Source organism: Pagrus major, chromosome 4, assembly GCF_040436345.1.
Source record: "Pagrus major chromosome 4, Pma_NU_1.0".
In the NCBI taxonomy this organism is placed as follows: domain Eukaryota; kingdom Metazoa; phylum Chordata; class Actinopteri; order Spariformes; family Sparidae; genus Pagrus; species Pagrus major.
The window spans coordinates 37,833,382-37,847,963 of record NC_133218.1 but is presented as its reverse complement, the minus strand read 5'-3'; the positions used below and the strand labels follow the sequence as shown (position 1 = coordinate 37,847,963).

At 41.3% G+C, this 14,582-nt stretch overlaps 1 protein-coding gene across 1 annotated transcript in view; it reads right to left on the bottom strand.

The window, feature by feature from the left end:
* The window catches only part of LOC140995138 (E3 ubiquitin-protein ligase SMURF2-like), a 69,910-nt gene that overhangs the window by 19,432 nt on the left and 35,896 nt on the right, over positions 1-14,582 (bottom strand). Inside the window, exons 4-11 of the mRNA XM_073465076.1 lie at positions 14,283-14,416; positions 8,815-8,880; positions 8,414-8,498; positions 7,792-7,875; positions 5,515-5,726; positions 3,279-3,363; positions 1,732-1,890; positions 787-840 (exon numbers count right to left, since the gene is read on the bottom strand). Of these exons, the coding sequence (XP_073321177.1) occupies positions 787-840; positions 1,732-1,890; positions 3,279-3,363; positions 5,515-5,726; positions 7,792-7,875; positions 8,414-8,498; positions 8,815-8,880; positions 14,283-14,416 (879 nt within the window). The remainder of the gene's footprint in view (positions 1-786; positions 841-1,731; positions 1,891-3,278; positions 3,364-5,514; positions 5,727-7,791; positions 7,876-8,413; positions 8,499-8,814; positions 8,881-14,282; positions 14,417-14,582) is intronic.

Here is a 14,582-nt window from a genome sequence, read left to right as displayed (position 1 = left end):
AGGAAGCTCCCTGACAGCCAAAATACCTGAAGAACAAACCGAGAACTTAATGATTCATATAACTCACAGCTTCCTCCCACACGCATATCACGACTTTGCTAGATGAAACGCTAACACACTGCTACTAGCCAATGTGTGTTCGGCGAGGTTATGTGAACTAGTGCTAAGCTAACAGCTGCTGTGCTAACACGTGTTTAGTATTATTTTCCCGAGTGGGGTCGGCTTCACCGTGCCTCTCTGCTGGCTACAAGCTGATCTTCAGTGGAGGCACACTGCTGACAGACAGCACAAACACACTGAAAGACGGATCGACAGCCAGCCTCTGCATGTGTGTGTGTGTGTGTGTGTGTGTGTTGAATGACATCCACATGAAAGTCAACGCTGAGGAAGGTTATGCACGTATAAACACACACAGCTTGGACATTCCCTGGAGGAAAAGTATCACAGTCAGCATTTTCTATTGTGATATTGTAAGTGTGTGTGTTTGTGTGTGTGTGAAGCTTTGAGTGACTGGCTGCTGAAACTGCTTTATGCAGACAGCTGGGGTGAGTGTATGAAGATGTCTGTCAACCTGCGTGTGTGCTGATTGCATTGTTCACATGCCATAGACCATGAGTAAGTGTGCGTATGCTTATACAGTTTATTGTCTGCATGCAAGTATGTGAACACTTATGCGTGTGTATGTGTGTGTGCACAAATAACTGTGTGTGTGTGTGTGTGTGTGTGTGTGTGTGTGTGTGTGTGTGTGTGTGTGTGTGTGTGTGTGTGTGAGAGAATGTGGGTTACCTGAGGTTAGTGTTTTGGCTTTCCATGGCCACACGGGAACCATTTGGACTTGGGCTGGTGGGGAGAACAGGAGGAGAAAGGGGAGGAAAAGACAGACAAAGACAAAGAGGGGGAATGAGGGAATGTGAGTGACAGAGAAGAGGAATGCAGCATTGAAGACAACAGGGGATAGGATTCAGAAGAGAAACAGCGAGACAGGAGAGACAGGCCAAAAGAAAAAGAGAAATTAAAAAAGTAGACGAGTAAAGTCACACAAAGAAACAGAATTAAAGTAGATTAGAAAGGAGAAAGCAGAGGAAAGAGACATAAAAACAGCGATGAAGTCAGTTTGAGGGGCAGGAGAGAGGTCAGTGAGAAGACAAAAAGAAGAGTAGAGGAAAAGTAGATTGTCAGAGACACGGTACAGGCAGAGGATAGAAGGGAAGAACACAAATATAAAGTGAGATGAATGAAGCCAAGTCAGTGATCATCTTACAGCAGACATATTCATTGCTGGAGGATTCATGACTGTGCTGTCTATCACAGATTCCCAAACAGTTTTTCCAGCATCCCCAGACAGGATCCATCATGTCCACTTCCAGCACGGGTAGTCTGAGTGTGAAGCTACTTTTAAAAACACTAAGCTGGTAACAATCCTGCCGACAGTCCTCAACAGAAAACATGAACAGAGTGGAGAGTCTGACAGTAAAGTTATGTTTCAGCACTGAGTAAAGACAAAATATTATTGCTATATTTTTATACTGTATATTGTTTTAAAGCTTTAAAGTGGGAAAGACGTATCACATGAGCATAATGTGTACATCAACACTGTGACTTTCTTTTGATGTTCTTTTTTTAAAATTTATATATTGTATTTTTTATAAGTAAAGGCTTTCAAAGTCAAATACTTGGCTGAATATCGTACCCTCACTGCTGCTTGAACGCATCAAAGACTGATACACTTACTTGAGAACTAGATGCAGGTTAGCAGATAGTCGCGGGTCGGTGAACTGTGTTGTTCGATTGTTGTGGTCGACGAAGTAGACTCTGCCTGTGGCTGTGTTTCTGATCTCCCAGCCTGGTGGCAGTGGGCCCAGCTCCTCACAGTTCACATTGCTGAGGTCTCTGAACAATAAGAAAGAAACCATCAGCAACAATGATACCACAAATTATATATAACTCTAAATTAAACTATCAATACATACACACATACAGCATTATTTTATTACAACGTGTTAAAATTTGTATGCAAGATGTGCTTAAATATAATGTACAGTAATTATACTACTGATGTATTTTTGAATACTTCATCATAACAGTAGTATAAGATTTACTAAAATATAACCTAGGTTTTGCAAACACCTCAGGTGTGTATTTAAGTGTACTTATATTTCAGCATATCAACGACCACCACACTATATAGCCTACAGTATGTAAATGAAGCACCAAAGATACATTGCAGGCAAACCATTAGAAGAACACATATCACCGTACGTGTAAAAATATACCTTTAACACGCTTATTATACCAACATTTATACAACAATGTTAGCTGTTTTTCTAAAGTTCGATCGTCAGTAGTGGTACTAACACACAACTACAATGAAACTGTTAAATAAATCTTTTGTTTTTAATCAATAATAATGTGAAAAATAAATGTTATCCTTTTGATAACACATATAGTGATAATATAGTACTGGCATACTGATCGATATTTACATTAAGTAGTACCAAGATATTTCCCTTCCAGCAGGTTCAGAGAAATATAGATCAGACAGCTTGTGCATGTGTCAATGTGTGTGTATGTGTGTGTGAGAGTAATTGTGTGTAGTAATGTGTAGTAGTAATGTGTGTGTATGTGTGTGTGAGAGTAATTTGTCCTTGTGTGATGTGAGGAGACACCACTCAGGGACAAAGCACATGCCTCATCACAATATAATGGGTCATTTAAGAACTCTGTCCAAAGTGACCAAACCCAGAGGTTGCTGCTGTGAGCTGGATGTGCTTCATCACTGAGCAGCAGCTACACCAAGACACAGCCAAAAATGTAACGCAATCGCACTGCCTGCGATCTCTGGTGAATTAAATAGTGAGCTATTGAGAGATGGTGAAACGGTTTGATTGAATACAGAACCACTGGCCTGTGGTGTGTCCAGCTGAACATCTGTCCAAAAATGTTCTTCCAATTCCACATTGAACTCGGGGGTCATTAGTTTGGCTGACCCGGACTTGAGCCTGAAATTTGACTATTGAGATTGTTTTTGAACACAACCCAGAGCAATTGAGTGAGAAATTAAGTCAAGTACCGTTTGATCATGTCAGTTTTGGGAATATATGTCAGATTTTATATCAGAAAAAGTACAGGCTTTCAGCACTGCAGTGCATTCATCATGTGTGTAAGTCAGTGTGTTGACGAGGTGATTATTAATCAAAAGAAAGATTTAAATTGCTTTAAAAATAGAAATACATCTGGACAATAAGGATGTAAAAAAAAATAAAGACACAAAGATTTACCTGGGCACACGGGGGTCATGCCAGGTGCTGACTCCAGTCTGTGTGTGGAGGAAATAGACCTGACCTTGCTGAGTCGTTCTTTGCTCTAAAACAGAAAAATTATAGGAATGAATAAGTCAAAAACAGCACTGAAACAAGCTTGGAAGTGTTCTGTAGTCTCGTACTGGTGGGTACAAGCATGGAAAGCGAGTTTGTGTGTTTTGAAGAAGGGGAAGTCTGTTTATAATTGATGTGACAGGCAAACTGCAGGGACAAGAGTTTCTTAAGGTGTGCGCCAATGTAATCAATTAGTTCCTCTCCGGTCTCCAGTAGGCCTATCCCAAGACGACGGGGAAAAATAAAAATGTGAGGGAAATTTATCAAAGACATCCATGAGTGTTTTTCCTTGCACAGAGTTCCTTGATGCTTCCTAGTTGCCTTGTTTTCTCTTAAAGGCTTGTGTGTGCTCTGAAAGTCGTCCCTTCCTATCAATCTCCAAAACCAAAGGAAATGGAAAGGAAAATGCTGTCACTCATTCCAAACCCACTTATATAATATACTGTAAACAAATAAGAGAACAGAGGACACTGAAAAGAAACCAGAAGAGAATGGTTCGTGAATGGAGAGCGAGTGTGTGAATGTTGGCACAAAGTGTGTGTGCTGCACGGGTGTGGTGTTCATGTGTGTATATTCACCCGCTAATCCATCACTAACCCCCCCTCTTAACTTCCTACTGGCACAACTCATTTCCTACCCACCTCTCTTTCTCTTTTTCCCCTCACACACTCCCTCTCTCTCTCATTCTCTCTCACGCTCTCTCGCCACACCCAGCCACCGGTTCAGAGGGTTCAGCTGAGGAAGAAAGCTTGCTCGCTGTTGGGCATCAGTGACTCACTTTGTCCGACCTTGGCCAGCCTCAGCGGACACAGCAGGACATTTCAAAGGGGGCACAGGTCCAACAATGCCATTCTAAACTGCTGGCATACAGCGCCACACTTAAAATAATAATTTATTTTACAGACTCTGTGGGTATTGTGGGGTGCACTGTGGCTGACTGTGAAAAGTACACGTTCCGATGTTGGAAAATGTACTTGTGCAGCTTTTGCATTATTTTCCCACTGTGTTGGCATGCTGCAAGTAAGGCCAGCTTAAGATTTACAAACATAAAAAAAAGGCAAATAACCTAAAGTGCCTTCTCTGAGCTTAACACTGAGCTATGAATACTCTGCTTTCAGTCCTTGTATTCAGTATGGGAATATGAGCCTGCAAAGCCAAAACATTCCAACACTGGGAAGTGTTTGCAAACGAGGGGAAAGGGGGGAGGAGACAGGAGAGGAGAGGAGAGGAGAGGAGAGGAGAGGAGAGGAGAGGAGAGGAGAGGAGAGGAGAGGAGAGGAGAGGAGAGGAGAGGAGAGGAGAGGAGAGGAGAGGAGAGGAGAGGAGAGGAGAGGAGATGATTAGCACACAGACAGTGGTGATTGGGGTTGTCATGCTGTGGTGCTGTGGGAAGGAGGGAGAAGGAAGCAGGATGAAGGGTTAGAAGAGAAAGTGTGAGTAAGAGCCTGAGGACAGAGCAGGGAGCGTACATAAAGAGAGAAAGAAAAAGAAAATATGACATAAAGGGCATTTGAACTTTATTCTCATCACATATCGCTGCCTCAAGGCTACAAACAAGATACAGCCCCAAGGAGCAGCTCAATGTGTTTTTAATCTGCATGTCTTGTATTTATGTTGGTTAGAGCCAGGACTTAACCTCAGCTTGCCATTTTGATATTGATTATATAATTCAATAGGACTACTGCTGACTCTCTAATGTAACAGCTAGGACTGGGCGATGTTGCCTTCAAATAGTATTGCAATATTTTTTTAATCTAAATCGTGATACGGAATATATATCTTGATATTTTGAAATCTCTTCAAAAGCACTTTATACATGCAAAGACAATCAAATGCTGCTGTGCTTTTGTTGTGTACATTTTTAGTTAACAAAATATAGCACAAATTACTTAAAAGTTCAGGACCTTCATCCAGCAAATCATAAAACATACCACATGTTTAGCAGCTACAGGATTTGATCACCTTTCTCATCACATGAACATAACCAGACAAGGTCAATCGGTAATTTATAACAATTAACAATTAATTGAGACCATACCACTCTTTTTGTACTTTCTATCAGATCGATTTCTTAAGTGGTAATGAGTGCTCAAAGTGAGTGTGTGTGTGTGTGTTTGTGTGTGTTGCTGCCGCCACTCACCATATCCCTCAGGCAGGTCAGGTGGTGTATGCAGGTGTGTTCGGCTCATGTAGTTACGATGCCGCTGCGATCGAACCCGTCTCTCCTGGATCCGCTGTTCGCCTGGTGGGCAGCTGGCCTCGGCCCCGTTTACAGGCGTCATCACTGGCGTGTTCTCATCCACCACACAACTCAGTGGACGCCCTGATGGGCTGGAATACTCTGACGCTGGCCTGGGTGAGAGCAGAGAGTGCACATGTTCATGTATATGCATGTATATGCAGGCTATAGTCTTCCCTGTGAGTGTAATCTTACATTCTGTTCCATTTTCAAGTATTTATTTAAATTTCATACATATAAACATTGTTTTATAACAAATCAGGAATAATTAACATGTTATAAAGAGCACTTTGGTTAAACAATACCAACTTGCTTTGAACTAGAAGAATTAAGTGTATGTTTTCATTCTTAAGAGTTACACGCATGGCAAAGTGTATTGAAGGAGTCTCTAATAAGTGTTCGACTTTCGGTTTTAGTGAATATATGCGACTGCGCACCGTGTTTTCCTCTACTTTCAGGAAACCGTGCAAAGAAGTGGGTTAGTGTGTTATGGGTACAATGGGTTAAGTCACAGGTGTGTCCACAGTCTGGCTGTCCAGAGTTACTGACACCTTGGCTATCTTAAACATTGGACCCTTGTCTGTCAACGTACAACCCAGCTCCTTCCCCCTCCACACACTCTTCCTCCGCATTTCCTCTTCCTCCCCCCTCACTTATGTCACACCTCTCTCGCTCCACTTCCCCTGGTCCTTCCTTCACATTTTATCACTCCTCTTTTCAGTCTCTGAGCCATTTTACCCAATATACACCTACAATGTGTCCTCTCACAACCAGCTTATGGACCACATTACATGTGTCTGCAGTAATGAGCAGTGACAAGGGGCAGTGAAAAATTGCAAGAGTAGTAAAAACTACAGTCTGCTTAAGAAAAAAAATCGGGCTGAAAAGCGGCAGACATTTTTACACGGACATTATGTACTGTTACAGACTACAAATGAGCTGACCTGCTGTTGCAAATTTAAGACAGGATATTCTAATTTTTTGTCTTCCTCACTCATATTATCCTTCATCATTTCTCCTACATAGTACCAACCTGCTCATCTTCCTTCTCAGCTTCACCATTTCCACCTCCCTCAATGCCCCACCACTTAACCTTTTCTTCGCCATTTCCTGTCCGTCCTCCTGTGTTCTATTCTGCTGCCTGGAGGCTACCAGCAATGTGTAGTCAGAGTGGGTGAGGCAGTGGGGTGGGGGTGCTATTTGTTTGCTTACTCTCCTAACGACTCCACTGATATGGGCCAAGTAGGAAGGCGACAGTTGTTCCTGCAGGAACAGGGGCCAAGTAAAACCTGGCTGCCCGACTGGCTGGCTAGTTTATTTGTGTGTGTGTGTGTGTGTGTGTGTGTGTGTTTTGCAGTGTCTGGGAGGCTAAGGAAATTGACAGCAATTCACTCATTACCGACAGACTGTTATTGTTGTGTTGTAATTGGTTTTTGTTTTGTTTTTTTTCTGAAAAGGGTATTGGGGAATAGCACAACCAAATAGACCTTCCACCTCAATCCCAGTTGTTAAAGGTCAAACTTGTTGTGAATTACATCAGCATGACTGTTGCACATAGGGCAGGCAGTAGAGCTGGGTATCGCCACTGCTCTTCCAATTTGATTCGATTCGGTTCAATTCAATTCTGATTCACAAGGTCCCGATTCGATTCCATTTCTGATTTGATTCAATATAGATTCGGCTAGGGATACTTCAGTTGTGAGTTGTGAGACCTAATGCTGTGAATTGCACAAGGAACCCCCAGACCCAGTGCATTATTAAAAATGTTAATGTTTACATTAAGAGGTAAATTAAATGGTTTTGGAGAGAAGTAGTAAAAATTTGCCCATAGATAAATTAATAGGATATTGTTTTGATTTTAGCATCTAATTATTGTCTTATTAGCACTATTATTATCCAAGTGCCTGTCAGCGTTCGGTGGATGTTCATTTTGGACCCACATCCATTGGAAAAGGTATAAATTTAAAGATCAATCTCAGGTTGTTTTTTTTATTAATATTGAATAATTCATATGAAGATCGATTTGAATTGAAAAATCTGTGTTTTTAAACCCAGCCCTAGTAGAAAGTAGAAGGATTAAGAATTATATGACTTGGGCAACTGGATAGCTCCCATTTTAACATGGTATATTATTCGAAGTTGAAGTTGAGGATGTGTGCAGTATGTGTGCAGATGTACCTGGTAGGTCTCTCCCATTGCGTGGTACGTGTGATGTGGTTCAGGTACTGTATCCTTCCAGAGGCTGTCCTCCTCTCCTCCCAACTGTTTCATGACAGATTAAGACAAACAGGTGAGAAAGGAGCATCATACATACCCACTTTTGTCTACTTTTGACAACTATGAACATGCTCATCTAACAGCACTATCAACACTGTATCTATAATTTTCTAAAAACACAAAGAGAATCACCAATAGAAATACAGCTTAACCTTGTCAATGTTGTGTTTTTTGTTTTTTTTTAAATACATTAAGAATTGTATAGGAAAAACTTAAAATAATTTTATATTCTCTCATTACAAACCAGACAAAAGTCTCATAGTGAGGACAGTAATATCTGCAACTTCTGCTTACAGGTGTTAATATACCTCGGTTTTCAACTACACACAAAATCAGAGAGAAACTGAGCTCCTTCCCCAATAAGCATCTCCAAACTGAAGATTACTTCAAAGATATAATTTCTCTTCAATGGAGTTCAATCAAAACAAATTCAGAAAAAGGAGAGACCCTCAAGCAAAAGCAAAGCCCTGTTTGAAAAAATAGCATAGTTCATCTTTAAAGGAAAACATGTGATAATACTGACCCATCAGGTAAATCATTGTCGAAGAGGCGACTACAGTCCACCACCGGCCCTCCTGTCCCAATGCGATCTCTCGACTGAAGACTCACTACACAGTTAACAAAGAGAAGGATGATGGTAGATCAATGAAAGTTTCCTACAGCAGCTCAAATGATGACAGATATTTAGTACATTCATTTGCGTAAAAACTCTACGATTTGACCAAGGTGGTCACCTTTTATACAGAGCAATGGCACACTGGATGTAGACTACAGCATCAAGAATATGTTAAGACACAGAGACTTACATAAGATTGTACACAGACATATCGGCTTAACTTGCTCTGCCCCTAAAATGATTACTTTTTCTATTCTGATGCACAGTATGCAGCTGCTATTGTATGTGCATGTGTTTGTGCTTCTTACCGACTATTTGTCCTCTCACAGTATCGTTGTCATTGGGGCCCAGCTTATTCAGATCCAGTCTCTGATCTGCAGAGAAGAAACAAACACATTGATTCAGCATCTGCCTCCATTTACAACCCCGAACACACCCAGGTGCTAAGCTGATCTGCAACTTGTTGTATTTCACGCTGAGTAACTGGGCATTTAGACCAAAAACATAGCTGCAGAGGGCTGCTGGGCGTAGGCATGTTGCCTCGATGAGACACGAAACACCATCCAGGAGCTGGATTGAGTGAGTCTTCACTGCGACAATTGCCAGGTAAACAGTAGATTTACCCTGTTCATGTATCAAAGTGTTTGTACATATTTGACTGGCTTTACCAGATAACTTCACATCGTCTTCTGGCAAATTTGAGCCAGGTTGAACATTTTTGCCACATGAGCAATGCATCTTTTTTTTTGTTGGAGCCATCTGTGTCAATGCAGTGCCATTGAAAGTAACAAGGAGGCTGTGTGTTTCACATCCTAATGTGAGGCAGCACCAAGATGACAAGTACTTTTGGAACCAATATTATGATTAAGACATCATTATTGTCAAAAATACAGCAGGTAATCCACAATATTCATTAAAATCTACACAATCCAGGGGGAAAAAAGGGCCTCAATTTTTTTCTTATGCATGATTCAAGAAGGATATACTGAAGTAAACAGTAACAACTAGGGATGTAACGATACACTCAACTCACGATTCGATACGGTTCACGATTTTTTGTTCACGATATGATTTTCTCATGATTTTTTTTTTTTTTAAATCAAAATGAGCTACAGACAAATTATGACCAAATAAAATGATCTTTTATTCGTAGGAAAAAAATCTTAGAGGTGCTTTCTTTACAGAAACTCTGTAAAACAGTTTGTGTCCTCTTATAAAAAGTGCAACTTAAATGGTCATAAATGGTTGTGATAGACACAGTATCAGCCCTCCGGAGAACCTCAACCACACGAGCTCTTACCTCCTGGTAGAGTTTTGGCACCACCACCTGGCTGAAGTGCTGTCGTGACGGGATGCGGTATCTTGGCTCCAGCGTGTTCATCAACAGCCGAAAGCCCTCATTTTCAACGACTGAAAATGGCCTCAAATCTTTTCCAATAAAATAACCAATTGCCCTGGTAATTCCTTGCGCTCTTGCGTTGTTATGGGGGAGAGGAGATGCGAAGCCTCTCGTCAGGGTGGTTTGCCCCTTCGGCAATTTTTGCTCAGGAGGTGGCGTAACGTTACTTTGCTTCTCACTGTGGTGGCGGCTAATATGCTGCTGCATGTTGCTCGTGTTGCCGGTATATGTTAGCAGTCTCTTGCAATATTTACATGCTGTTTTGGTTTTGTCAGTCCATTTCTTACCGGTTGTATTTGTGTATATGGGGAATCCAAAATGCCGCCACACAGGTGATTTAAAACCGCTCGGTGCATCCTCTATTTCAAAGTTGTTGCCTACCGTCGCCATGTCTTCCCTTGTTCTGTGCCCCGTACCTACGTAGTGACGTAAGTCACGTGACTTGACGTCTGACATTGAACAAATGAATCACCAACCAGTGACTTTTTTTTAAGATATCGTAACCTATTTCTAAAAAACAAAAAAAAACAAAAGAACGTATCCTACTTCTCTCGCATTCACGATTAATTTTTTCTGTCAACCGGTGCGAATCGTCACGCATTTGTACCGATTTTTAATCGTGTCACGATGCATCGTTACATCCCTAGTAACAACTGTGAAATAACAAAGTCAGCAAGCAAGTGTGCCTTTCAAATGTTAAAATACAAATACAACAGCCTACTCTGCAGAAAAAACAACACTGCAGCTTCACCCATTCTGTGTAAAAATGATTAAGATTTGGAGAAACAAAATATCACAAATTTTGGATGCAAGATGTGTTAGCAGCAGTCTTGTTGTTTCTGGATAAGTAAGAACTCATTGTCTGTCCAGCACAGGATAGCACTGCCAGACACAGACAGCACAGAAACACAACCCAGGAAGACTCTGAACAAGATCCAGACACAGATACATTCAGCAGTCGCTCTCTCCCTCTCTCTCACTCTCTCACTCACACACATACACGCACACTAAATCCCACTTGCTCATGACCAGTCTAGCTGACCAGCCAGAGTGGTATCAACTAATGCCCATTAACAATGCGACTTGTGTCTGTGTGTGTCTGCAGGGGCTTTGGCTTACTTGAGTAAAAACTAAAATGCACTAATACTAAAACCAAAGTCAGACTGTATTTGTCATGTCTTTGGCTGCTTGTATGATTTTGCATACACATAAAATGGTCTGTCTGTATTTATAAACTAAGCACATCTATGCAATGTAAAAAAATCTAACCCTATAGCTTGTTTCCAGTGTGTGTGTGTGTGTGTGTGTGTGTGTGTGTGTGTGTGTGTGTGTGTGTGTGTGTGTGTGTGTGTGTGTGTGTGTGTATCTGTTCCGGATACGTGTCTAGACTAAACAGCGATGGTCTAAGCCTTACATGGTTGGAATAGTAAGCAGATTTTTCTCTTAAATAAGAGAAGAGGGAAACAGGGAGACAGAACATTTACAGACCTTTAACCACAAACCCTCACAAGTTCAATAACTCAGAGCTAGGAAAATTGTGTGTTACAGTAAACGAACTACATGTAAATGTGTGTTTAAGTCTCGGTTAATTTAGCTAATGCACATCTGTCTCTGCATGTGTGTGTGTGTCTGTATGCATATGTAAAAACTGTATCAGCAGTATCACAATCGGTAGATATAATCAGCCGTTACAACACTATAAAAACTACACACAAACAAGCAACAGGGTTCCAAGCGTGGCAAACTAAAATGTGCAGTCAGTCAAGTCATTTTGAAAGACTTGTAGTGTGTGTGTTAGTGAGTTTGTGGGTTCAGATGTGAGGCAGGGGACTTGGAGGTTTGTTTCTGCGATGCTACAGGAAGTTGAGCTCAGTGTAGAGCCAGACAGACTTCTAGTAAACTACACAATCATGCCTGATCCCCTTTTGGTTTGCGAGAGTGTGTATGAGTGTGTGTATGTGCAGGAGTAAAACAGTTTGTGTTTGCATTTGCGTTGGATGACAAAGTGAGCTATGTGTATGAATATGACTTCTAGGAACCAAGGCAATTCCAGTAAAGGCTTTTTTCTTATGAGTTTGTATTTCTATGTTTGTCTCTGTGTGTGTGTGTACATCTTGGTCAGACCACAGGCTGGGCAGTGTTCATGTGTCTGCAGCACGCAGGACAGGGACAAAGGGATAAAGTGAGCAGTGGTGTCTTGTCATAGATCATGTCTCCTGGTCCACTTCCTGTGGCTGCGATAAGTATAATTTCTGCCATGTTGGCTATACAGTAAGTGGCTGGTTTGGAGCCTAACTGGAGCCTATACTGTGTTTCTGGAAGTTGTGGGTAAATCAAAGGGCAAGTCTTTCAGCCCTCAGAAGGGTTAAAGTATGGCTTTCATGGGCTTCGAGGTCCCTTTAGTGGCATCACTAAAGCTGATGTGGTTTTTGGTGGATTATGGGGTGATTAGGTTTATGATCCAAGAGTGCCATTCAGGAGCAAACAAAGGTTGTTGGAACATATTCTGAACTCTTATGGGAATTATTTAGCTTGACCGTTTAGAGTCATACTAATGGCTGTCAGATCTGAGTCTACTTGCATTCATAGAAGTATCCAACTAGACAATTTGGTTAAAAACGCATTCAACAAACTCCAATTATATGCAGACAAACAACTCTGAAAGTAGTTGTGGGGCGAGACTGTGCAGAATGGATGGACAGAAATAAAAGAAAAGCCATGAAATTTAAAAGAAAAAAAAGGGGGTGGGGGGGGGGGGGTAACTTGGTGTGTGGTGAATATTGTAAATGACTGCTTGAGGTCAGGAAGATGGATTGAAGGAAGGGAGGAGAATAAGTTGCAGGAATGTTAATTTTACAGTATGTACTACAGTTAAATGTCTATGTGTCAGTATGATGTGACTGATACTGACAGGGCTAACAAGCATGTGGCTGCACATAGAAAAAAAGAGTCTAAATCATTTGGGAATGAAAGGGCACAACACAGGGGCAGCAGGCATGCAGCCGACCATCTGAGAATGTGTGTGTCCATAAAAAATCATCACTGTTCCTGTACATCCTATATATCCATGTTAGCCTGGGGTCCAATTTCTGCTCACCAGATGATTATCAAACTACTATCCCAAACCATCGTCTTTCTTCCTCTTTCTTTATCTTGTGCCACAGCGACAGTATCTGTATCAGCAGGATTGTGCTTCCAAGTATAAAAGTCATTTGTTTCCTTGACAGAAAGTAGCATTGTTGTAAAATGAATTGTGGCAGTTGATTTAGTCCCAGGTGCCAGATGTCTACAGCACGCAATATTTCTGATACGTGTGGCCTGAAGGAGTTGCCTGTCTATTGGGTCCATAAATCTTATACCAGTGAATGGCTGGCACAGAAGCAGCATGCAGGCTGCAAGCTGAGGATGTTATAGCAGCACTGTAAAAAAAAAAAAAAGCTTACACATGTAGCAGCAGCCTGGCTAGCTATCAAACCTGTCGTAGCCAGATAAAAAAAGAGGCACAGCAAAGTTACCCTGACATGAACATTGTGTCTGTTGTTGGAGACATAAGGTCTGACTACTTTTGCTGCATGCAAGGTGTGTGTGAATAGAGGTTAACATGGCTCACCCAACTGATGTTTAGTCATTCATTTATTAGTTGTATATTTCATGCAAAGCTTCCCCAGCACCCTTCACTAGCAAGCCAGGTAAAGGCCATGCTGAGCATGCAGAGGGAGCATGAAGCATCAAGTCCCAAGTGACCAGTTTTCAGTGAGCATCCAAAGACAATGATGACGTTTACATGGACAAAATCTTTTTTATCCTTATTCCAGAAAAGACAATATACCTGCTTAGCTGTCTACATGGCTAAAAAAATATTTCACTAATATTCCTGTTTACATGCAGCCATGCATGATTAATGTGCCACAACCACATCTAAATATGGAAAAGTGGAACAGCTGGAGCCACATGTGCCATTTTGCAACAAAAATAAGATTTTTTTTTACATTGAAGTGCTCTACCATGCAATCACAGCAACTCTTTGATTCCTTCAGCCACCCCCTTGAAAAGGTCAGCGTTGCAATATTTACCAATATCCAAAAACCAGATGATATCCAGGGCTTTTATAATGTTTAAAAGTAGGTATAATTCTCCTTCCCACCAAGAGGCTGTGTGTCACAAACTGGGAAGTATATTCTGAGTGTGCTGTATTCGTGTCCAAAGAATGCTCCTAAAATCTGAATAATATTTGCATATTGCACATGTCTTATTCAGATTATGCTCTTTACGTTACTTGTGTGAAATTTGAAATATTGTCATTTTCAGAAAAATTGTAGAATATTGGAGTGTATGTAAACATAGTCACTGTACACACTTATGCACACAGGTACTTACAGCCAGTGTCTTTCAGCCTGTTGATGGCATTGGACAGGAGGCGAACACAGCCCAGGAAACCTGCACCCTGCTTTTTGTGGATCTTCTTATGGTTCCATACGCTGATGGTGATTGAGTCTGCCTTTCCAATGTATCTGACAGGGGGAGAGAGGGAGCAACAGAACACAGGTCAGTAAGACAGATAAGAGGAGAGGTTTGTAATTCTGAAAATATGTACAGCTAAAAGGGTCTAATGAAACATGGTGTACGCTTGTGTGCAAGAACAGCATAGGTTTTCATCAACAGACAGGGTATGAAAGA